General features: G+C 53.3%; 1 protein-coding gene and 1 long non-coding RNA gene across 4 annotated transcripts; one reads left to right on the top strand and one right to left on the bottom strand.

Moving 5' to 3' along the window:
• Positions 1–924: 924 nt before the first annotated feature.
• On the bottom strand, positions 925–9,583 carry LOC123370097. 3 transcript variants are annotated; one of them, XR_006579270.1, is made up of 5 exons: positions 8,214–8,253; positions 7,774–7,857; positions 7,076–7,147; positions 6,757–6,916; positions 3,318–4,591 (listed from the first exon to the last, which is right to left on the bottom strand). It is a non-coding gene; the product is annotated as an uncharacterized LOC123370097 (long non-coding RNA). The 3 variants fall into 3 exon arrangements; XR_006579269.1 differs by lacking the exons at positions 7,076–7,147; positions 7,774–7,857; positions 8,214–8,253 and adding exons at positions 925–1,255; positions 9,347–9,583 and having other exon boundaries at positions 4,102–4,591; positions 6,757–6,938; XR_006579268.1 differs by lacking the exons at positions 7,076–7,147; positions 7,774–7,857; positions 8,214–8,253 and adding an exon at positions 9,347–9,583 and having other exon boundaries at positions 6,757–6,938.
• An 11,251-nt stretch (positions 9,584–20,834) lies between these two features.
• ELOB (elongin B) lies at positions 20,835–22,551 on the top strand. Its single transcript, XM_045016340.1, has 4 exons — positions 20,835–20,955; positions 21,416–21,550; positions 22,082–22,190; positions 22,268–22,551. Exons 1-4 carry the CDS (start codon positions 20,953–20,955, stop codon positions 22,378–22,380), a joined length of 360 nt encoding a protein of 119 aa, XP_044872275.1. The 5' UTR covers positions 20,835–20,952; the 3' UTR covers positions 22,381–22,551.
• Positions 22,552–23,728: the final 1,177 nt, after the last annotated feature.

A 23,728-nucleotide genomic window follows, 5' to 3' on the forward strand; every position in this document is an offset into this window, starting at 1 on the left:
CCCAAGGGAGGTAAGAGACCTTTTGAAATCTCTATTGGGGTGTCGGAGGAGGACTGTCCCTGAGGACGTCTGTCTCTCTTGGCAGGGCCGGCTTTAGGAAGTGCGGGGCCCAATTCGAACATTTTCGGCGGGGCCCTGGGAGGGATGACTAAAAAAAAGTGTAAAAAAAAAAAAAAGCCTCTAATTTCTTCCATGTGCTATTTGCTTTCCAGAGCTATATAAATAATACAATGCTATATTATGTACATTGCATCATATGTGCTGTTGATGGGTTATTCATGACGGCCGGTTCACATGGGTGGGTCCCCACCACTCCCTGGGGGTGTGCACATATGTGAGTCCCAGCTGCTCCCTGCCCCCCTCACTGAGGCAGGTGTGCAGGGTTACTGCCCTGGGAACTGCAGGGCAGCAGTGGACATGGGGCTGACTGGAGGGAGGGTCTGGCTGCAGGCAGGGCAAGGGGTGCAGGGCTGGCTGGAGACAGGGGAGTGCGGGACTGGCTGGCTTCAGGCAGGGGGGTGCAGCAGGGGTTGGCTGGAGACAGGGCAGGGGGGTGCGGGGCTGGGTGCGGGCAGGGCGTGCAGTGCAGGCAGAGGTGTGTGTGGGGCTGGCTGGCTTTGGACAGGGCTGCAGGGGGGTGTGGCAGGGTTTGGCTGGAGACAGGGCTGGGGGTTTGGCAGGGGTTGGCTGTGGGCATAGGGTGCAGAGCTGGCTGCAGGCAGGGGGGGCAGCAGTGGCCATTTAAATAGCCCCCAGAGCCCTGGGGTAGCAGGGCTGCAGGGTAGGGCTTGCCGTGCTCCGGTCGGAGCTCCATCCGGGGCCGCAGGGCTTGCCGTGCTCCAGCCGGCGCTTTGGTCAGGGGAGCGGGGCCACGGAAGACCCCAGAGCAGACCTCCTGGGGTGGGAAAGTCTGTCTTTACCAGCAGCCCTAGGCAGTCTTCCCATTCACTGCTTCATCATGCCACTCTCTCAGTGGCTGGCAGGGAAACCTGGGTCCACCCTCCTCCAGGTTCCAGCTTAGGGACCCACTAGTCAACAGTCAAGGTCTGGTCTCTTCTAGAACCTTCCTGCCTTTTCCTGAGCCCTAGCTTCTCCTGACTCCAGGTTTGCTAGCCCAACCAGACCTCCCTTCTCCAAGGCTGGAACTACAGAGTTTCCTACCAGTCCTTTTGCTTCCAATCTCGTGTCTTTATAGTCCCAGTCCAGCTTGTTCCTCCTCAGGTGGGCTCCCTCATTCAGCCAGTCTGCATCAACCCTTTCCAGGCAACAGTGGGGTAAACACCCCATCACAGGAAGGAATGAAAGAGAGAGAGAGAGAGAGAGAGTGAGTGAGTGTGTAGGGGTGGCCCGTTCATATAGGTGAACTAGGCGGTCACCTAGGACGCCAAGTTAAATGGAGTTCCAAATTCGAGGAAAAAAATAAAATGAAAAAAAGAAAGGAAAAAATGAAAAAAATACAAATAAAATAAGGAAGATGTCATCATTTCAATTCCTGTGCGCGTACGGAAGGAATATGAATTATAATTCATTTCTCTACACTTCTGAGAATTTATTAATATGTCAAATCTTTAATTTACTGCAAAAATAAATATTTGAGTGAATTTTTTTTTTCAATTTGCAAGGTAGAGTCAAGATGACCCACTCCACAACTTTGATATGCAATAACTCAGCCACAATGAAACATGCCCGCCAGCGGCAAGAGCTGCAATGCTAGTGACACCTAACTCTAATATACATCAAGGTCACATAAGCAGAAATTCATGTAGAGTGGAGCTATTGTGAGTTGCTACATGTCAAACGGTCATTTTAACACACGTCACAGGATGATGGTTAAGAATTGAGCAAATACTGTGGAAAAATGCATTTCTTGGTGCCAAAGAATAAAGAATAACATCTTTCAGCATTAGAAATCCAAAATATGAGTATCTTTAAGCATTATTAAACCTTAGTGTTATTTTCGGGCTGTATAATTATGAACTTGCATGGCCTTGCATCTGTCTCAGTTCTGGTCCTGTTAGATTCCCTGCCCCTGTCCTTTCAGTGCCAAGTAGTATTTTCAGAATTACTATCCACCACTAGAAGTTGGTGGAGAGGTAGATCCTCACTAGATCTGATGCCACCAGCAGGTTTATTACTATCATTTTAAATGTTGGCTTTAGGTAATTTGTAGGCATTGTTCATGTTAATTCTGAAAGTTTAATACATTCTGTACACCAAATTGGTTGTTGGTGGCAAGGAGCACACAAGCCTGATCTGGAGGGTGTGGAGGGGTGACACCAGTTGGTCAGAAAACTGAGGGATAGAATTGCTGACTTGAGTGTACAGAAGCCTGATTTGTGTGTCTTTATTTGTTTGTGTGCATGTCGGGTGGGGGGGGGGTCTGTCTGTAAGACTTGTGAATTCTAGTTGATATTATGAAGTTGTCGTCATGAAATTTCCTAATCATAGGAAACCTCTTTCTATGCGTATCCATCCTGATGGACAGGACCTACAGCAGGTACCCACTAGGCTGAGGACAATGGGAAACATACTTATGCTAAGTAGGGAAGCAGTTTGGCCAAGTTGATGTTAAGGAGAATGGGGGTTAGGAGTGGAAAGTTCCTGAAGGTTGACAGAGAACAAAAGGTTCTAAAAGAAATCACTGGGGGAAGAGCCACAGGACAGTTGGGGCAGAGGAAGGCAGGGGATAAACTGGCCAAGGTAAGGTTATCTGAGCCGGGGGAGAAGGCTGGGTTTTTGTGCATATAAGTGATGCATTGCAACAGAAGGATGTTGGATGACACCAAGTGACCCTAATCCAGGCCCATAGACTGGTTTGGTGTGTTGAGGAAACAGACAGGGAATTGCATGTAGAGTTTACAATTTTGGTTCCAATCTGTGTATTTTCTGTGTGTTGAAGTAAATAGCACTAGGGTGTTAGAATCCTGGGCAAAGTGTTTGCATGTTATAATCTACACCAAGATGGACAACGTGAGCCTGAGAAGGAGCCAGAATGTACCAATATACATTGCCAAAGAGCCACAGTTATACTCAGCAGCCTCCCCTCAGCTCCCCCACCCTGCTCCCAGTGTCTCCCACCCACCGGCAGCCCTGTCGATCAGCGTCTCCCCCTCCTTCCCCTCATCTCCCGATCAGCTGTTTTGTGGCGTGCAGGAGGCTCTGGGTGAGAGGGGGGAGGATCGAGGGCACGGCAGGCTCAGGGGATGGGACAGGAAGAGGTGAAGTGGGAGCAGGGCCTGTGGCAGAGCCAGGGGTTGAGCAGTGAGCACCCCCCTGGATATTGGAAAGTTGGCGCCTGTAGCTCCAGCCCTGGAGTCGGTGCCTATACAAGGAGCCGCATATTAACTTCTGAAGAGCCGCACATGGGTCTAGAGCCACAGGTTGGCCACCCCGATCTACACGGCCCCTGGAAGAGGTAAAACACCTATGGGTGTACTTCTGGGAGAGGACATGTTGAAGGACATTCTGAGCTTCAAAAACTTCCCAGTTGACATCTCAGATGAGCCCCCACTTGTAACGCTGACAGGCCCTAGTTTTCAGTGGGCAGGATTGAACCTTGGACATTTGAATCTTAGTGTAAGAGCCTTGACTGTATGAGCTGAAAGCCACGTGACCCTTAAGTCAAAGTTGTAGCAGACTCCTTAGTTCAGATGGTTCAGGCGCCGGCCCTGGCCTTGCGGCCACAGCCGACACCAGCCCTGGCATTGTGGCCATGAAAGTCAGTATGTACAGCTTTCCTCTGGATGTCTTCTTAGAGAAAGGACCCAGAATATCTACAGCTACATGCTGAAATGGAACCTCAATCATGGGGAGTGGCTGAAGAGGGGCCTTGACCTAGTCTTGGGCTTTACCACTCTCTGGCACACCTCACGACACCAGAGATAGGTAGAAATGTCCTTGCTGATTCCCTCCCAGTCAGAATGACTTCCCCAAATGGTCTTTGGTCCTGTTCACCCCAGCATGGCCACTAGGGTGATCGTGGGCTAAGCTCCAGAGTTTTTCCCTATACTTAGTTGGAACTACTGTCTCTGAGGAAGCCAGTCCTCCCTGTGCCCACCAGAAAGGGTCTCCTTGTGTAAGAGTCCTCCTTCTACAACACACCTGGACCTATTAGAAGAGATGAGAGGTGAGTAGGTTACTCTGGGCTGCCATCCAAGCTCCCTTGAGGCTCTCATCCGCTTCCTGCTCTACCTGGAACTGCTCCATAAGACGTTAGTTCCTCGTTATGTTGTGAACTTTGGCTGGGTCACACGAAGCGATGCAGATGATGTGGGTGTCTCCATTGACTGTGAACTGCTCTACGCTGGTGCGCTAGGTGGTATTTCAGGCTCCAGTTGACCTTGCACCGGTTTAGCTGCTGCTGCAGGTGCAGGCTTCATGGAGCTCCTTGGTGCTGGCTCCTGACTCTGGTGGGGTTGTAAGCGCAGGCTGTGATGCTGACTGCTCTGCCGGATCTGATCCTTGCATGGGTTCTGGCTGGGTCCCAGGAACTGGGTCTACAACCACAGTCATGGATTCTGGTCTGGGGTATGGCTGGGTCAGCGAGCCAATGGCTGGGTCAGCGAGCCAATGGTATCTAACCTGTTCGTCTCTCCAGTTCGGAGGACAGACAGAAAGACAGAAAAAGGGAGACGTTTCCTCAGTTTTAGAAAGTTCAAGCCCCATGCGCACTCACTTCCTTTTACCTATGAAATGCAGTGAGACTATTTAACCCTTCAGAAGTAAAGCAAATAGAGAAGAGCTAAGAAGGATTTTATAACTAACTGGCTGACTGGGTGTCCATAAAAGGGAACTACCTCCCCCAACCCACATCATTATGAAAGAGGCGGGACGCGTCCCCCCGCTGGCCGCTCCGCGGCAATCGGCGGGACGCGTCCCCCCGCTGGCCGCTCCGCGGCCATCGGCGGGACGCGTCCCCCCGCTGGCCGCTCCGCGGCCATCGGCGGGACGCGTCCCCCCGCTGGCCGCTCCGCGGCCATCGGCGGGACGCGTCCCCCCGCTGGCCGCTCCGCGGCCATCGGCGGGACGCGTCCCCCCGCTGGCCGCTCCGCGGCCATCGGCGGGACGCGTCCCCCGCTGGCCGCTCCGCGGCCATCGGCGGGACGCGTCCCCCCGCTGGCCGCTCCGCGGCCATCGGCGGGACGCGTCCCCCCGCTGGCCGCTCCGCGGCCATCGGCGGGACGCGTCCCCCCGCTGGCCGCTCCGCGGCCATCGGCGGGACGCGTCCCCCCGCTGGCCGCTCCGCGGCCATCGGCGGGACGCGTCCCCCCGCTGGCCGCTCCGCGGCCATCGGCGGGACGCGTCCCCCCGCTGGCCGCTCCGCGGCCATCGGCGGGACGCGTCCCCCCGCTGGCCGCTCCGCGGCCATCGGCGGGACGCGTCCCCCCGCTGGCCGCTCCGCGGCCATCGGCGGGACGCGTCCCCCCGCTGGCCGCTCCGCGGCCATCGGCGGGACGCGTCCCCCCGCTGGCCGCTCCGCGGCCATCGGCGGGACGCGTCCCCCCGCTGGCCGCTCCGCGGCCATCGGCGGGACGCGTCCCCCCGCTGGCCGCTCCGCGGCCATCGGCGGGACGCGTCCCCCCGCTGGCCGCTCCGCGGCCATCGGCGGGACGCGTCCCCCCGCTGGCCGCTCCGCGGCCATCGGCGGGACGCGTCCCCCCGCTGGCCGCTCCGCGGCCATCGGCGGGACGCGTCCCCCCGCTGGCCGCTCCGCGGCCATCGGCGGGACGCGTCCCCCCGCTGGCCGCTCCGCGGCCATCGGCGGGACGCGTCCCCCCGCTGGCCGCTCCGCGGCCATCGGCGGGACGCGTCCCCCCGCTGGCCGCTCCGCGGCCATCGGCGGGACGCGTCCCCCCGCTGGCCGCTCCGCGGCCATCGGCGGGACGCGTCCCCCCGCTGGCCGCTCCGCGGCCATCGGCGGGACGCGTCCCCCCGCTGGCCGCTCCGCGGCCATCGGCGGGACGCGTCCCCCCGCTGGCCGCTCCGCGGCCATCGGCGGGACGCGTCCCCCGCTGGCCGCTCCGCGGCCATCGGCGGGACGCGTCCCCCCGCTGGCCGCTCCGCGGCCATCGGCGGGACGCGTCCCCCCGCTGGCCGCTCCGCGGCCATCGGCGGGACGCGTCCCCCCGCTGGCCGCTCCGCGGCCATCGGCGGGACGCGTCCCCCCGCTGGCCGCTCCGCGGCCATCGGCGGGACGCGTCCCCCCGCTGGCCGCTCCGCGGCCATCGGCGGGACGCGTCCCCCCGCTGGCCGCTCCGCGGCCATCGGCGGGACGCGTCCCCCCGCTGGCCGCTCCGCGGCCATCGGCGGGACGCGTCCCCCCGCTGGCCGCTCCGCGGCCATCGGCGGGACGCGTCCCCCCGCTGGCCGCTCCGCGGCCATCGGCGGGACGCGTCCCCCCGCTGGCCGCTCCGCGGCCATCGGCGGGACGCGTCCCCCCGCTGGCCGCTCCGCGGCCATCGGCGGGACGCGTCCCCCCGCTGGCCGCTCCGCGGCCATCGGCGGGACGCGTCCCCCCGCTGGCCGCTCCGCGGCCATCGGCGGGACGCGTCCCCCCGCTGGCCGCTCCGCGGCCATCGGCGGGACGCCCCAGAGGTGCTATCATCAGCTGGTTGTACACCTGGGTTGGGATACAGTGCTTGCCATGAGCTGTAGGAAAAGAGAGAGTGGACAAGGAAAACTACAAAAGTGTAGTTGTTTTAGACATGCGGCAGTTAAAGGAATGTAAGAAAAAGCCTTGTAACAGGCTTTACTCACCACTATGCGCTTCCTCATGGCCAGGCATAGCCTCACAGTGTCCTTGTCAACACTCACTCTGGGGCTGGGGTGGTTTCTTGCAGATAACTCACCCCTCCAGCCAGGGCACAGTCTTTAGCCTGTTCCTTCCAGGGTCAGCGAGCCACACTCAAATTCAAAACTATTTTAACAGAAATAAAAAGCTGACAGGTAGTGAGCTGATGAAAAAGGAGTATTTAAGAAAACATAGAATTACAGGATAATTTAAGTTACACAGTTTTTGGACGGAGAAGCTAAATCGGGGCTAATGAAACTGAGTCATTTAGACATCCATGCATACCTGGTTGGATGGGCTCTACACTATGCTGTTTAAGATGCTCTATCAAGACTTTCCAGGGCTTGCAATTCATACCTGGGAACAGGAAGAGTTCACATCTTAGGTTGAAATAATCCTGGGAAATGTAGTTCACCAAGGGACCACAATCATTTGAATTAGCTCAATTGCAGAAACAAGTCTGTTCTATTATCCTGAGCTACAATGTCTCAGAACTACTCGACCAGAAAGGAGCCCACATTCCTTCTGACTTTAAAGAGGGTACTGACAAACATTTAGCATCAGATTTTCAGGAGGCTAGAATGGTGGGAGCTGGCAGGTGTGGAGCACTTTTGAAAGTCTGTCCGCTTCACTAAAGCACCCAAATGGGAACTGAGCTCTTGACAATGTGGCAACAAGGGATCACTGCTGCTACAGCACACACTTCTAGTGTCTTATTAGTAAAAGTTTCCCACTGAAGTCAGGGGGATGACTTCTGGAATGAAAGTACTGCTCAGTGAAAATAAAGGAGAGAGCAAGCCTGCCCTTAATGCACAGACTGGGCCTCTTCTATTTTGGACTTTATTTATTGTTCCAAGGCAGCACAATCTAAAATAAGAACAAACAAACAAACAAAATACATAAAAAACACACAATCAAATTTGGGCTAGGCCAGGAGCTAAGTAAATTCAAATCTTAGCAGCACAGATATTTATATGACTTACCAGCAGTACTTATCCCATCCAAAAAAAGAAGTTCCAGGTAGGCAATCTTGGATTTCATTTGGTATGAAATTTCTTCCAAAGGACCTATGGAATAAGGAAATAAAAATTTCAAAAGCAAGTGCAACCTGGAGTGAGGCTCCCCACCTCCTTAACTTTGTATCCAATATGGACAAAGTAAATCACTTCAAGTTACTTTGCTGCTGAAAGAATCCCTTCTGCAGATAGGGGTCTAGCAGCACATGGAGTCACACAATATAAAAGTAGCCAAGAACAGTATGTCATTTACTGTTCGCCAAAGGTGCTATCATCAGCTGGTTGTACACCTGGGCTGGGATACAGTGCTTGCCAGGAGGTAAGAGTGGACAAGGAAAACTACAAAAGTGTAGACATGCTGCAGTTAAAGGAATGTAAGAAAAAGCCTTGTAACAGGCTTTACTCACCACTATGCACTTCCTCATGGCCAGGCATAGCCTCACAGTGTCCTTGTCAACACTCACTCTGGGGCTGGGGTGGTTTCTTGCAGATAACTCACCCCTCCAGCCAGGGCACAGTCTTTAGCCTGTTCCTTCCAGGGTCAGCGAGCCACACTCAAATTCAAAACTATTTTAACAGAAATAAGAAGCTGACAGGTAGTGAGCTGATGAAAAAGGAGTATTTAAGAAAACATAGAATTACAGGATAATTTAAGTTACACAGTTTTTGGACGGAGAAGCTAAATCGGGGCTAATGAAACTGAGTCATTTAGACATCCATGCATACCTGGTTGGATGGGCTCTACACTATGCTGTTTAAGATGCTCTATCAAGACTTTGCAGGGCTTGCAATTCATACCTGGGAACAGGAAGAGTTCTCATCTTAGGTTGAAATAATCCTGGGAAATGTAGTTCAGCAAGGGACCACAATCATTTGAATTAGCTCAATTGCAGAATCAAGTCTGTTCTATTATCCTGAGCTACAATGTCTCAGAACTACTCGACCAGAAAAGAGCCCACATTCCTTCTGAATTTAAAGAGGGTACTGACAAACATTTAGCATCAGATTTTCAGGAGGCTAGAATGGTGGGAGCTGGCAGGTGTGGAGCACTTTTGAAAGTCTGTCCACTTCACTAAAGCACCCAAATGGGAACTGAGCTCTTGACAATGTGGCAACAAGGGATCACTGCTGCTACAGCACACACTTCTAGTGTCTTATTAGTAAAAGTTTCCCACTGAAGTCAGGGGGATGACTTCTGGAATGAAAGTACTGCTCAGTGAAAATAAAGGAGAGAGCAAGCCTGCCCTTAATGCACAGACTGGGCCTCTTCTATTTTGGACTTTATTTATTGTTCCAAGGTAGCACAATCTAAAATAAGAACAAACAAACAAACAAACAAAATACATAAAAAACACAATCAAATTTGGGCTAGGCCAGGAGCTAAGTAAATTCAAATCTTAGCAGCACAGATATTTATATGACTTACCAGCAGTACTTATCCCATCCAAAAAAAGAAGTTCCAGGTAGGCAATCTTGGATTTCATTTGGTATGAAATTTCTTCCAAAGGACCAATGGAATAAGGTCAAAAGCAAGTGCAACCTTCCAGCCTCTCCACAGCTCCTTCTTCAGCGAGGTCACATTCAGACTGCAGCCCCCTCTCTGGGCTCAGCTACCTTTGTACACCGCTTCCTCGGGGCTGGGGGGGGAATCCAGTCCCAACCTCACTTTCAGGTTCCAGCCCAGGGCTCTGTACTGCACAGCTCAATCAAATCCTCTACCCATGTTACCATTTTCCCTGGGCCATTTCCTTCCTCGCCTCTTTCCTTCCCTTCTAGGTCTCCCAGTCTCTCCCCTGGGTGCTCACTCAACACCCTGCAGGCACCTTTTGACTCCCTGCATTCTGTTTCCTCCAGCCCTTCCTCAGCTGGGCCCACTCAGTAGTTAACCTGAAATCACCTAATTTCTCTCAGGTGGGGCCCATTCTGTAATCAGGGCTGGCTGCCTCAGGGGCTCTCTATTATTATCACAGAGCTCTGGATGAGCTCTGAGAGATGATCTCCCTCTTTCTCTCCATTTTGATCTATCTATCTCTCTATATATATCGATATATAGAGATAGATAGATATGAATTTCACACTTACATGTTCTCATACATTATACAAAGAAGTATCTGACAGATGTTCAAGGAGCAGATTTATACCACACAGATTTATACACGCGGAGAATTGATGCATTCTGACTTGCATATTTAGGGTTTTTTTTGAAAGTCATAAAATGTCGACATAGAAGACAGTTTCGCATTGTATTATTTTGCAAATGTCAGTTGCATACATGCTGCATTTATCTGTGCATTTGATCATCACCAGCGTGAATACACAGTTAAGTAATTGAAAACAATCACCCCACTAGATATGAAATTGTTCTTTTGTGAAAGGAGTTATGCTGAAGGGTTGCCATGTTGTCAGAAGGTCAGACGAATATAGGGCAAGAAGAGCTTGTCTTTTACCCAAAAAGGTCCCCAAGGTGGGAAAGCCCCTCAAGGGAAATTAGGATTAAGAGGGTTTAGTTGATGGCCCTTACTGGTTATCTAGCACAGTTTTGGTCTAACATGGAGATGAAGCTGCCCATAAAAGGAAAAGTACAGGCAAGCTTGACACAGACCAAAAGAGAGGATAAGAAAGAGAAATGATGTGGGAAATATGCCATGAATTTTGTTGTGGTGCCATAATTGTTAGATGAACAGTAGGAGTAGGGGAAATAGAGAAGATAATTATTTAGACCTAGTTGGAAGATCTGTTATTTTCTAAAAGGTATTTATGGACTGGACAGCCCAACAGTTTTTTGACATTTTATAAAGCCTCTAGCTTTGTGAAACAGTTTTCATGATGGTGGCAGGACAATAAACATAACAGTGTCTAGTAGAATGGAGAAAACATCCTCCCCAAAACAAAAATGGGTGCCTTGAATAAATACACAGGGATGAACATGAAGAAAAAAGACACTAAAAATTATGAAAAGAAACCACCACAGAAAAATATGTATCTCGCTCTCTGTGTTTTTTGACAGGTGGGATATGAATTTGCTCCACGTTTAAGAATAGAAAACAGACCCAAAAATCAGTAGGTGTGCTTCTCCCAGGTCCAGTTATTAGGTAGCCAAAATCTCATGAGCGAGTCTAAAAATGGGATTTTTTTTTATGATCAGAGTCATTGCCGGCACTGGAGTTGCTGACTTTCTTGGTTTCCTATAGATGCCAACAGACTTGGCAACAGTCTATTTGAATGATCTACATCTGCTTTTTCTATCCTACGCTTTTCCCAGGTTAATCATTACTGAGGGGGAGTTTACATAAAGCCCCTGAAGATAGTATGTAAAAGGGAAGCGTTAAAATGGCCTGCTTGAAGAGAGGTTACATCAAATTGCTTCTATGCTTTGGCTGGGCCCATATTTTTCTTGCCCATTCTGTCAAAGTAAAGTGTCTACACTTTATATGCTAACTCAGGGGTGGGCAAACTATGGCCTGTGGGACTGTCTTGCCCGGCCCCCGAGCTCCTGGCCTGGGAGGCTAACGCCAGCCCCTTCCCCGCAGCCTCAACTCACTCGCTCTGCCGCTAGCGCAAAGCTCTGGGCATCTGGGCTGCGAGCTTCTGGGGCAGCGCAGCTGCAGAGCCCGGCCTGACCCAGTCTCTGTGCTGCGTGGTGGTGGTGGCAGTGACAGACTTGAAGGTGGCAATTTTGCAACAAAAAACTTCAAAAACAGACTCCAAAGAGAGACTGCTGAACTCAAATTAATATGCAAATTAGATACAATTAACTTAGGTTTAAACAGAGACTGGGAATGGTTGGGTCATTACACCAATTGAATCTATTTCCCTATGTTAAGTTCTCCTCACACCTCCTATGGGTCATCTCAATTATCACTTCAAAAGTTTTTTTTTCTCCTGCTGACGATAGCTCATCTCAATTGATTAGACTCTTCCTGTTGGTATGCATACTTCCACCTTTTCATGTTCTCTGTATATATAAAGCTCTCCTGTGTGTTCTATTCTATGCATCCGAAGAAGTGAGTTGTAGCCCATGAAAGTTTATGCTGAAATAAATTTGTTAGTCTCTAAGGTGCCACAAGTACTTTTTGTTCTTTTTGCGGATACAGACTAACACGACTGCTACTCTGAAACCTAAACTATTGTTGTATGTAAAGTAAATAAAAAAATTAAAATGTTTAAGAAACTTCATTTAAAATTAAATTAAAATGCAGAGCTCCCCAGACCGGTGGCCAGGACCCGGGCAGTGAGAGTGCCACTGAAAATCAGCTCACGTGCCGCCTTTGGCACACATGCCATAGGTTGCCTACCCCTGGCCTAATCCATTTAATCTATCTGAAACTGGAGTTCTAGCTAGCAGATGTGGGTAAAGGTGTCTAAGCATTTACATTCTATTGCTCTGTTTTCAACTGCTCAGAACTTTACAAAACTGTTACTTTTTGGCCTGAAATTTACCAAAATTGGCCTCTTCTTGGGGATGATTTTTTTTCCCTTGAAATTTTGAGCAAAAACAGTTCCGCCATTTTTAAGAATGAGAGGGGAAAATAACATTTCTCCCATTATTAAAATGACTGTGATTTTATTTTTAAGAAAAATCAGGTCTGGCACTGAAGTAGGCAGGAATAGGAAGCTAAAAGCTGGCAGGAAAATTGCCTTTTGGGAGAAGCGCCTTTCAAAATTGTCATGACATTTGGTTTGAATTTATCACAGTTATGAAGATTTGAAAATTGTACTTTGCACACGTACAGTCTATTTCAACAACATTAGCACTTTACTATTTGAAAAATAGGCTTCATGGGGCATGCACATGGCCTTCTTAGCTGTACAGTTTAAAAGTCAGTGAATCTGTGCATTACATTGATTTGAACAAGAACAGGTGTGGTAAGGCAAAAATCAGTAAGCAATATGGTGCAATAATCAGTAAGATGCAAAGTCAGTGAAACTCTATGATAGCCACACAGGGCAGTTAGGACTTAAGCTTTTCGGCTGTTTGAAAAATCTGCATAGTACACTGAATTCCATGCAATTTATCTTCTTTGGAATAATTGACATGGGGAATATTTACACTGCAGCTGGGTGCGTGCCTCCCAACTCTGGCAGATAGACACACACTAGGTCTAACAATAGCAGTGAGGATGATGTGGCGTGGGTGGTGTTATGAGCTAGCCACCTGACTATGGGGTACAGCGGGCTGGTACTTGGGTGGCTAGTCTGTGTCATGAAATCAACACTACTATTCTTAGCAAGCTATCTCGAGCAGATCTAGGGCATGTCTGTCTCTGCATGCTTGGCTCTTGGGCTCACACCATTGAACTTATTGACTGTGCAGCAAGATCAGATGCAGAGCGGTGCTGGGGAACTGTTTCGCCACCCCCAATAAGGTTAGTTTATGTGGTGCTGGGGACTTCGTTTTGCCGCCCCCAACAAGGTTAATGCATCAGGGAAATGCATTAGGTGCACCGGTGCTGAGGGGTTTTTACCGCCTCATGTGTATTGAGTCCGGACGTAAGGTACAGATGCATCCTGAAGCCGGCCCTGCCCGGAGGCCACTGCCAGCCGTGCCTCAGCGAGCGAAGATGAATCAGGCCCAGCGTGGTTTTGCTCAACGCCAAGACAAATTGCTGAAGAGGACGCGGAGCGGGTCGAGGACGACAGCCGTGCGGACGGCAGGACGGCCCTCGGCCCAGAAGCTTACGGAAGATTGTGAGGGCCGCGTTAGAGACGCGCCGGGCCAGCAGCATCGTGACTGTGTGGACTTCAGAGGACAGAAACCGCCAGCGCCGGCCTGGGTGCTGAGCTGGGCCTGGGAAGAAGCCGTAGGTTCCCCACACAAACGCAATCTCTGTGCTTAACCCACCAAAATGTAGCCCCCGGTGCCCCCTCGGTAAATGCTGTGCCAAGCGCTAGCGCCCCGGATGGTGGTTTAAAGAGAATTAGCGAATCGAAGGTTCCCGGCTTAGGGCGTCACACTGCCTGCCCGATCCTCACCGAGCCCTGCTTAGGAAAAAGAGGATTGGTAAGAAATTCGAAAGGATGAAGTCAGAGGATGGTGCCGGGACAAACCTAAGAAAACTTGGCACCTGCGACTAACAATATCTCTGGGACCATCCGTGTTTCCATCCCGGGGGCCTTGGATAAGAGGAAGGGTTTGATGGGGCAGGGTGGTTGGTTTTCAAGGGCCGTATGTCGGTGCAATACAATAGCTTGCCTGATCCTGGCTATGTACGAAAAGAGACGGATTCCCAGCCTGAAATGCCTGCAGGAGAAACCGGGGGAATAAAACCAGCGAGGTGAGTTTAAAGGACAAGCAAGGAGCTCTCGCGTTTTGTGTAAAGCCCGGACGTTGACACACCCGCTTGAGCGCAGCAGCGCTGACCCGGCCCCATCGACCCGCCGAAGGCGCCTCTATCTCCTTCAGCGGCGCTATAAGACCAGGGTTAGGGGTGACTCTTCCTTCGCTTTCCAGCAGGGTTGAAGATATTAGGCCCTGCCGGGGGTTGGAAACATTGTCAGTAATTAGGACTAAGGGGCATTCACCGCCCAAAAGGGGGGCGGGGAGCTCAGATTGGTAGTAAATCAAACAGAAGCTCAGGAGTTGATACACCTGTGGGTCATAGAATCATAGAATATCTGGGCTGGAAGGGACCTCAGGAGGTATCTAGTCCAACCCCCTGCTCGAAGCAGGACCAACACCAATTAAATCATCAGGTGTAATAACCCCTCGGGAGTTCATGGCACACTCTGGGTCAGGCTTTCTAGCCTCGCAAAGTCGCTAAACGGTTGAAAAATCACATTGTTTCCAAAGTCAGCACCGTTCTAACACCAACACGTTGCCCGGGGTCGCACGCCTCTCCCGTATTTATAAACCACGCTGGAAGAACAAACTCCCCCCTCTCCAGCATTTCAAAGCGGGGGGCGTTTTTTGGGGGGGTGTTTGCTATGGTTCTCCAACGTCCATTTCAATTGAAAAACCAAATCATGAAGCACCAAAGTGACAGGTTGAAATGGAAAAAACACGAAGGCCTCCATTGCGTAGGCCGTGGGGTGCTCTGGTTTGAACTGAAAACCGAACAATCGATTGTAACGTTGTCGTTCCACTAGCCCCGCCTCCAACGTGCGAGAGGTCAGGCTCAATGACCCGGATGGTTCCTTCTGGCCTTACAGTCTATGAGAACCAGCTGCATTGGAAAGTTCTGGGGAGAAACCCCATCGCTGAGGGGGGCTCTTCTGCATCAGCCGCTGTTTGAGCATCAGGGCCGGGGTCTCTCGCGAGCAGATGGGAACCCCGCTACGTGGGCTGCTCGGAATCAGCCTCTCCGTGATCCCACCCCTCATTCTCAGTCATACCGTTGTGTTTTCTCCTCCCCGCCCCTTCAGCCTTTTCTACAGTTTTGGGGTTTTGCAGTGATTCTAGTCCATAGTTTTGGCAGGCGGCTGTTTGTCCCCCAAACCCTGCAGATCCAAACGCTCATTCCACCTGTCGCTGCTGAGCACCCCCTCTGCAACCCTGCGCAGACCCTCGTGTTTTCAAACCCTGTTATCCGCACGGCTGTGAGCCCCATGCCTAGGCCCGTGTGGGCAGTGCTACCGTCTCCTGTTAGAAAACCCCAATCTTCGACCGCCACCAGCATCGACTTTGTACATTTATTGGTCTTTCCAACGGGTGGATTTGATTTCAATCAAATTGACCTACGTCACTAGTCAGGAAGACTCGATTTAATCATGGTTTTCTACATAAAAGTGTGTTCTCGTTGGTTGTTAGAACCGTAATACATATTCTTCACAACTCGGAGCTAGATGCAGGTTTCATGTGTAGAAGGTACACACGATACATTTCTAAACCGTGATTTATTTGGAAAACTTTTCAGATGAGTTTTACAGCTGTATCAGAAAATTAATGATTGTTTGATCATTTCATTTACCAAAGGTAATTGAAGCAGATATTTATGAAGTCACTGAGAGGTGAACTATCTCCAGTTCAACTATCTCCAATCATTAATATTTGGAGGATTTTCTTGCCGCATGAGGAGAACATCACCAGACAGACATTTACATTGTTTTATTTAACTAAAACAACAACGTTAAGTGTTCTGGATTTTTTTCTTCAGCAGCAAACATAATATTTTAACAAAAAAGCAAATGTCCCTCGCTTCTCACGATTACCTCCAGACTTCTTCTCCTTGTCCAGATCTATTCCGCTCCCAACTATCTTCTATTCATTCAGCTTTTTGAAACTTTGCACTTTTCGAGAGAGGTGAGGGATTGACTCTGTGTACACACATTTGCAGAGGGACAATAGCGTTGTGGTCTGTTATTTCTCACCTCTGTAAATTATTTATTTATTTTAAAACATTTTTGCACTGAAAACATTTTGCTGTTAACAACCATGTTACCTCTGGAGACACAAATCCACAGTTTGAGAACTGCAAAACTAAGCATCTCGGCTGGTATCTTCAGCGGCGGCCCCAAGCACAGCAGTCAAGTGTCTTTCAGCAGGGCCGGCTCCAGGCACCAGCTTATCAAGCAGGTGCTTGGGGCGGCCACTCCGGAGCTTGCTGCGCTGGTGCCTGGAGCTGCCCCGGGTATCTTCTAGACCGAGCAGTGAGTCCCGGTGGGTAGATAGAAAGATTAACCTCAATAATCTCTACAGCAGCCCCTGGAGCCCCATGAGATTGGGTCTATGAACTAGTGGAACTCATTTACAAAACTTTTCTTAAACATGACATGAAGATATTGTCTCCTACTATCGAATTAGAATTTTTAATCCCTATTCCACGAGGCGAGATCTTTGAGCTATAATGTATCTTAATTAAAACTATCTTTAGATGGGTGTTTTCCTCGAAAAACATTTTATAAAAAAAATCCAATTTAAATAAAAGAACCAATCACTGATTTTTATCCACCCTGCTTTCCAAGTCACTCAAAGGGTCGGTACTCAGGGACCGAACATCCATCGTCAATGTTTGCTTCCAGTCTCCAGACTCCTTACTGCTGGTATTAACGAGAGCAGACCTGACGAGAGGAATTGTTGCTACCATGTTTCTGCAGCCCGTAGCCACGCTGGCGCTGTCTGTGTTTGCAGCCCTGGGGTTTTTCTATTCGCCGCCCTAAAGCACAACCCGCTTTCGTGTTTTCGCTCACAGCTTTCTCAGGGCTCGGTGTGGTGTGAACCGCAGCGGAGCTGAAGGTGTGGCTGCCGTGCTGATTTTGGAGTCGTTTGTTTTGGCTGGCCGGAGCCAAGGTTTGGGTTGGCCTGATGCTTTGTCTGCGCTCATCTGCTGGCTGTGTTGTTAACGGGCTGGGCAGATGCCTGGTTGTTTGGTGGTTCTGCTGGCCACGTCTCCTAGCTCTGACTGCGGCAGGTCGGGAGAGTTACACAGGATTGATTAGCAAAAAGATGCCCCAATTTAGCATCAAATAAACAATGTTCACAAACCCCTTAACTCTATAATCTCTAATCTCTGCCTCTCACCGAAACCTACCCACACCTAGGTATTCGTTTAACAACAAAACCAGTTAAGCAACCAAACAAATCATCAAAACATATTTACTAGGTTTCAACCGTCTGTCGACGGTTGATCCTGGAGAGTCTCGCTCCTCTCGTTCGTTTTTCTTTTGGCTTCTTTGCACTCGGGTCTAAGGATTTCTCTTGTTTTGACCGGACTGTGGGGAGTCAACATGATTACAAGACACAGGAAACGGTTGTGTGAAAGTGAAAAATCAAGTGCTAATCTGGGGGGTGGGAGTTGTTGCGTTGGGGCTGTTTAAAAGTCACTGCGTTACACAAACAATTCCCCCGCCCCCAAGTTTTGCACAGAGTAAAAAAAAAAACAGTATTTTAAGCATCCAAAACCAAACAGTTTGCATCAAAATACCTTTTAAAAACACACTTTTATCTCCCTTCCTTTCCTGAGATCACACGTACATTTTCCTGGGTGGGGAAGGGGGAAGACACATTTCCTGTGCCCTTAAATCACAAGCAATTTAAGCATCAAAACCAATTTTTTGTCCCGTTTTTAAACATACATTTGCACAGAGTGATAAAAAAATCTCCTAGTATTTTAAGCCCTCAAAAGCAGTTGGCAATTGCAACAAAGCGCTGCAGAAAACCCACCCGTGCGTGTTCCTAAATATTTTAAACAGGAAAAGCAACTTTTATAATCATTTCAAAACCTACACGGCCCACATCTGGCACCCCGTATACGTAAGCATCCAAACCTGAAACAGTTTGCGACAAAATACTTTTAAAAAAACCACACAGCCCTTCGCCTCCCCCACCCGCCCGAGGTCACGCGTACATTTTCTCAGAGAAAAGAAAAAGTTCAGTGCTTATGCCCCTAAATCACAAACAACTTAAGCATCCAACCTCACTTTTTTAAGAAACCCATTTTAAAAAGGCACATTTGGAAACAAGTGTCAGCAATTTACACGGCGCTCCAGGGTACAGCGATGCTGGCACGTGGTTATTCTGTTTTCCCCCATGTGGATGTGGGCCTTTGGTTTCAGAACAAGCACAAATGTTACTAGTATTATTCCCCGAGTGCACAACCCTCGTACAGCCTATTTAATACCAGGCTGTTAAAAACCAGTATGAAGCACAACCGTAGTAAACGTGGGGCGTTAGCTTGCCCTGGTGAAACACGGCGTGAAGTTGCTCTTTCCACACTAACCAGACGACTTTGCAATAAAGACACGTATCAGTATTAGGAAGGAAAGCGGGTACAAAGAGTAAGAATCTATAATACGTATTTTCAGAGTTAGAAAACCAGCAGCCGAGCTGCACATGAGGTCTCTACCGAAAGCTTGTGACTTACTGCGTTACGTAGGGAGGTGGTGGAATCTCCTTCCTTAGAGGTTTTTAAGGTCCAGCTTGACAAAGCCCTGGCTGGGATGATTTAGTTGGGGATTGGTCCTGCTTTGAGCAGGGGGTGGGACTAGATACCTCCTGAGGTCCCTTCCAGCCCTGAGATTCTATGATAGAAACTCCGAATCACTGCGAGATGTGTGGACGGGTCATATTTAAGGAATATTTAACGAACAGTGAAATGTGAGCCCTGGCGGTCTTAGAGTGCAAGATTGTCACCAGGGAATCAGACGGCTCAGTGGTGGCCCATTCAGGTAGCAGCGATCACCAGTAACGGGGGTGATGGGATTCACGGTTCAGTTCTCTACCCTTGTCCCAGCCCAGAAGAAGTCAATGGAAACCCTCCAAGACAACGGCAAACCTTCGGAACCGCATGGAGGTGAAACGGAACGACAGGGCAGCGAGGGGCTGACCCCGTCTGTGAACGGAGACAAGCGACTGGTCCAGCAGCCCACAGGTGGAGAAGGCCTCTCTGTGCGTATCTTGATGAGCGGGGACCCGGGGGTGTCCTGGTTCCATGGGGCAGGGCAAACACTGCAAAGGAGTGAATTTGGGGGTGACGCGCTACTTTGCTAGCTAGGAAAGGTGACTATTGATCGGGGTAGGTCCTAGTTTGTGGTTTCTGGTTTGTTTTGTACGTGACCGGTTGTTCCCATCTCTCCCACCTGTTTCCAGTTGAAGCTCTGTTCTTTCTGGAATCAATTTCCTTTTACTGGGCAACTGGGGTCTGCTGGTGCTTTGGGAACGGAGGCTCAGGGGCTGGACACCACAGGTGACACTTGGAAGGGACTCGGAGCTGGAGCCTAGGCACCGACGCCACGAGTGCTTCAGGGCTCGAGCACCCATGGAAAAAAATAGGGGGTGCCCAGCACCCACTCGCCGCAGCTGGTGGGAGGTGCTGGGGGGTGGCGAGGGGCTGGCGGGAGGGGGACCTTGGGAAGGGGGCGGAGCAGGGGTGGGAAGAGGCAGAGTGAGGGCGGGGCCTCAGGGAAGGGGCGGAGCGGAGGCGGGGCTTTGGGGCGGAATGTGGGTGGAGCACCCACGGAGAAAAATAAAAGTCAGCCCGTGCCTGTGCGCTGGGGTCCGTTTATTGTCAAGGGGCAGGGCAGATTAGCCAATCGAAGCATCGCCGCCTGCTCTGGGATCTGCCCCTACGTGCCCCCCATGTCCCACTCCCTCCTGGGTCCCGACTGGGAATTCAGACGTGCAGCTGTAACCTACACACCTCCCGGGTGGGGTGTTCTGGGCTGGCCCATCTAGTGGCACCGAGACCCCTGAGAGAAAGAGAGGAGTTTGCTCTGCAGCCTTAGCTAAGAGCCATGTGGTTTTTAGCTCCTGCAGGAGAGGCTCATGCATTTAGCTCCCGAGGGCCCAGGTTCGATACCCCCCAGGGTCTGTCGGCATCACAACGCCCCCTTGTGTTGCACTGCGTGGATTATCCCAACGGGTCCGTTTTGTCTTCTCTCCAACAGCTGCAGCCTACACGTCTGTCATGGCGCCGCGCCCACATGGGCCGATCTCCACATGCAGACACAGGGGGCTCTCGCTGCCATATGAAGGCGGGGGACGGGCCAGGGCTTGGTGGGTGCCGGAAGATTCGAGGCCAGCGAGGAGGTTCGAGGCCAGCCGGTCGGCTGCGGAAGCCCAGTGGGGACAGGGGTGGCAGGAAAGGTGTCGGAGGCAGCGGCACTGTTCAGAGGGAAGTTCGCCACCGGGAAAGTCACACCCGGCAGGTTGGCCGGGATCCGCTCGGGTGTCTTGGCTAAACGTTGGGGCAGGGGCTTGGGGCTGCCTCACAGATCTCAGTCTGGGGAGGGGGTCCGTGCAGCGACCTGGGCTGGGGCATAGAACCCAGGCGTCCGGGCTCACCCCACTCAATTGACCTTCCCAACATGGCGGCAGGGCAGGGTCCGCAAAAGGTCATTGGACCTTCTCAAAATGGCTGCGGGCAAGTGTTTCCCCTCCCTTCCCTGAACGTTGACCTTTCCAAGATGGCGAATTGGCACGCGACCTTCTCAACATGTCGCCCCTCCCCGCTATGGCGGCCGGACGCGGAACTGACCATCCCAACATGGCCGCTCGCGTCCGCCTTTTTACGAATTGACCTTCCAAGCATGGCGGCCCGCTGGGCCGTTCCACCCTCCCCATTGGTCCTGCCGCTCCGCTGACCCGGCCTCTCCCAAGATGGCGGCCAGCGCGGGGTCGCGCGCCGTGCGTCGCGGGTCGCGCGGTGCAGGCTGGGACGGTGGCGGAGCCGGGGGCTGCGGCTGCGTCTGGGCGAGCGGGGAGCGGCCGGGATGGTGAGCGAGCGAGAGAGACCGACCCCCCCTCCCCCCCCGGGACCGCCCCTCCCCCACTGCCGGGGCCCCGCCCGGGAGCCGCCCCCGCGCTGAGCCGGGGGGGGAAACTGAGGCAGGCCCCGGGGGGGGGCAGGCGGGGCCTGGCGCTGGGCCGGGGGGAAACTGAGGCACGCCCCGGGGGGGGGCAGGTGGGGCCCGGCGCTGAGCCGGGGGGGAAACTGAGGCAGGCCCCGGGGGGGGGCAGGCGGGGCCTGGCGCTGGGCCGGGGGGAAACTGAGGCACGCCCCGGGGGGGGGCAGGTGGGGCCCGGCGCTGAGCCGGGGGGGAAACTGAGGCTCGCCCCGGGGGGGGGCGCGCGGGGCCCGGCGCTCAGCCGGGGGGGGAAACTGAGGCACGCCCCGGGGGGGGCAGGCAGGGCCCGGCGCTGCGCCGCGTGTCCGCCTGCCCCCCCCCCCCCCAGGACGTGTTCCTGATGATCCGGCGCCACAAGACAACCATCTTCACCGACGCCAAGGAGTCCAGCACCGTGTACGAGCTGAAGCGCATCGTGGAGGGCATCCTCAAGCGGCCCCCCGAGGAGCAGCGGCTCTACAAGGTGCGGGGCGGGGCGGGGGGGCTGGGCAGGGGGCACCATGGGGCGGGGGGGCTGGTGGAGGCTGGGCACGGGGCGCGTATGGACCTGGGGGGTGGGCAGGGGGCACCATGGGCCTGGGGGCTGGGCAGGGGGCACCATGGGCCTGGGGGCTGGGCAGGGGGCACCATGGGGCAGGCGACGGGTGGGGGGCTGGGCAGGGGGCACCATGGGGTGGGGGGGCTGGTGGGGGGCTGGGCACGGGGCGCGTATGGGCCTGGGGGCTGGGCAGGGGGCACCATGGGGCAGGGGGCTGGGTAGGGGACTGGTTGGGGCTGGGCAGGAAGCTGGGCAGGGGAGGCTGTGGGCCAGGGGCTGGGCAGGGGTCATGTGCTGCGGGGAACAGGCAGGGGGCTCAGCAGGGGGCGCTCTCCCCTTGGCCGTCAGTCCTGTGCCGTGTTATATGCGGCGGTTCCCCAGCTGCTCCGCCCCAGAGGCAGCTGCATCTTTGCGGCTCATGCGGCGCCGCTCCGCTCTCCCTTCTCTCCGTCCCAGGATGACCAGCTGCTAGACGACAGCAAGACCCTGGGAGACTGCGGCTTCACCAGCCAGACGGCGCGGCCCCAGGCCCCGGCCACAGTGGGCCTGGCTTTCCGAGCCGGGGGTGAGTGCTTGGGGGGAAGAGGCCGTGGGGATCCTGGGGGGCTGATCCTGCCTCTCTGACCGTCTCTCCTCCTCCAGATGACTCCTTCGAGGCTCTCCGCATCGACTCCTTCTCCAGCCCCCCGGAGCTCCCCGACGTCATGAAACCCCAAGACTCCAGCAGCAGCGCAAACGAACAGGCCGTGCAGTGAGATCGGGGGGAGGGCACAGAGACCCACCCAACCCCCACAGGATGTCTCCCTCGGCCCCCCAACACACAGCCCTCGCCTCCCCGCCTGGGATCAAACCCCCTCCACCAGCCCCCCCGAAATCCACCTTCTCTTCAGTTTGGAGACAATAAAGGTTTGGCTGGTTTTGTGTTACCTGGGTCTGGGGTCTGACACCAAGGCAGGGGGGTTCTCCGGGGATCCCCCATAATCCTCTGGGGCTCCCCAAACCTTTGTCATATTGGGAGGTCCTGGGGCTGCCTCCCTTGAACCTGAAAAACCAGCAAAGGTGTCCCACCTCTCTGACCGTACCAGCCCCCCATCTCTTCCACCCAGTACCCCACAGCACCCCCTCTGATCGTGCTGTCTCCCCCAGTTCCTCTTTATTACCAGCAGGTCACCCCCCTTCTCATTGCCAACATTGGGGTGCCCCAGGGCTCTCATATAACAGAGGGGCCCCCGTTCCCATCTCTGATATTGGGGTGCCCCAGGGCTCCCCTGTAACATAGAGCCCCCCGTTCCCATCGCTGGTATCGGGGTGCCCCAGGACACCCCTGTAACATAGAGCCCCCTGTTCCCATCTCTGGTATCAAGGTGCCCCAGGGCTCCCCTGTAACATAGAGCCCCCCTTCCCAGCTCTGGTATCGAGGTGCCACAGGAAACCCTTGTACCAAAGGGGACTTGTGACGACAGGAATTTTGTCATTTTTATGACTCCTGCGTGCCTCGGTTTCCCCAGTGGGGGAAGCTCCCTATGTTTGCCCTCAGCCAGAGAAACCCCAGGTGTCTTAGCCAGTGACTTGGGGCCCTGCCACGACCTCCTCCCCTCGTCTGCCAGGGAGCAAAAGGGGCAGGGGACCCACCTCCCCCCAGGGTCAGCCAGCTTGGGGCACCCATTGCCCCGAGCCACCCCTTGAGCATTTGGGGGGTTGGGGTAGGTTGGTCACCATGCCCACCTGGTCCTCACCCAGCCGTGTCTCTGCGGCGCTGGTGGCTCAGGGATGCAGGGGGCTCCCCCACATTGGAAGGCCCTGAACCCAACCCCCGGGACAGAGCCCTCCCTGCCCCGCCGGTGGGCTGCGATTCGGTGTCTCTCGGTTACGAGAACCCACCATGGCTGCACCATGCGCTGCCCAGGTGTATCCGTTACCAGCAGTGGCGTCTCAGCTGCTTTCCCCTTCTCTGGGGGGCCCCTGACGCCCCCCCGGCTCGCACAGTTCAAACCCTGGCCGGGGAATGTGTTGTCGCACTTTATGAAGCCTGCCTGTGCCTCGGTTTCCCCAGCGGGGGGGATGACTTTTGCCCACAGGCCAGCTGGGAGGGTCTGTCCACAC

The sequence above is a fragment of the Mauremys mutica genome, chromosome 4, assembly GCF_020497125.1.
Source record: "Mauremys mutica isolate MM-2020 ecotype Southern chromosome 4, ASM2049712v1, whole genome shotgun sequence".
In the NCBI taxonomy this organism is placed as follows: Eukaryota; Metazoa; Chordata; order Testudines; family Geoemydidae; genus Mauremys; species Mauremys mutica.

Coding starts and splice junctions, on each gene's coding strand:
- ELOB (XM_045016340.1), top strand. Junction 21,551..22,081: donor AGGAGCAGCGGCTCTACAAG/GTGCGGGGCGGG, acceptor TCTCCGTCCCAG/GATGACCAGCTGCTAGACGA. Junction 22,191..22,267: donor CCTGGCTTTCCGAGCCGGGG/GTGAGTGCTTGG, acceptor CTCCTCCTCCAG/ATGACTCCTTCGAGGCTCTC.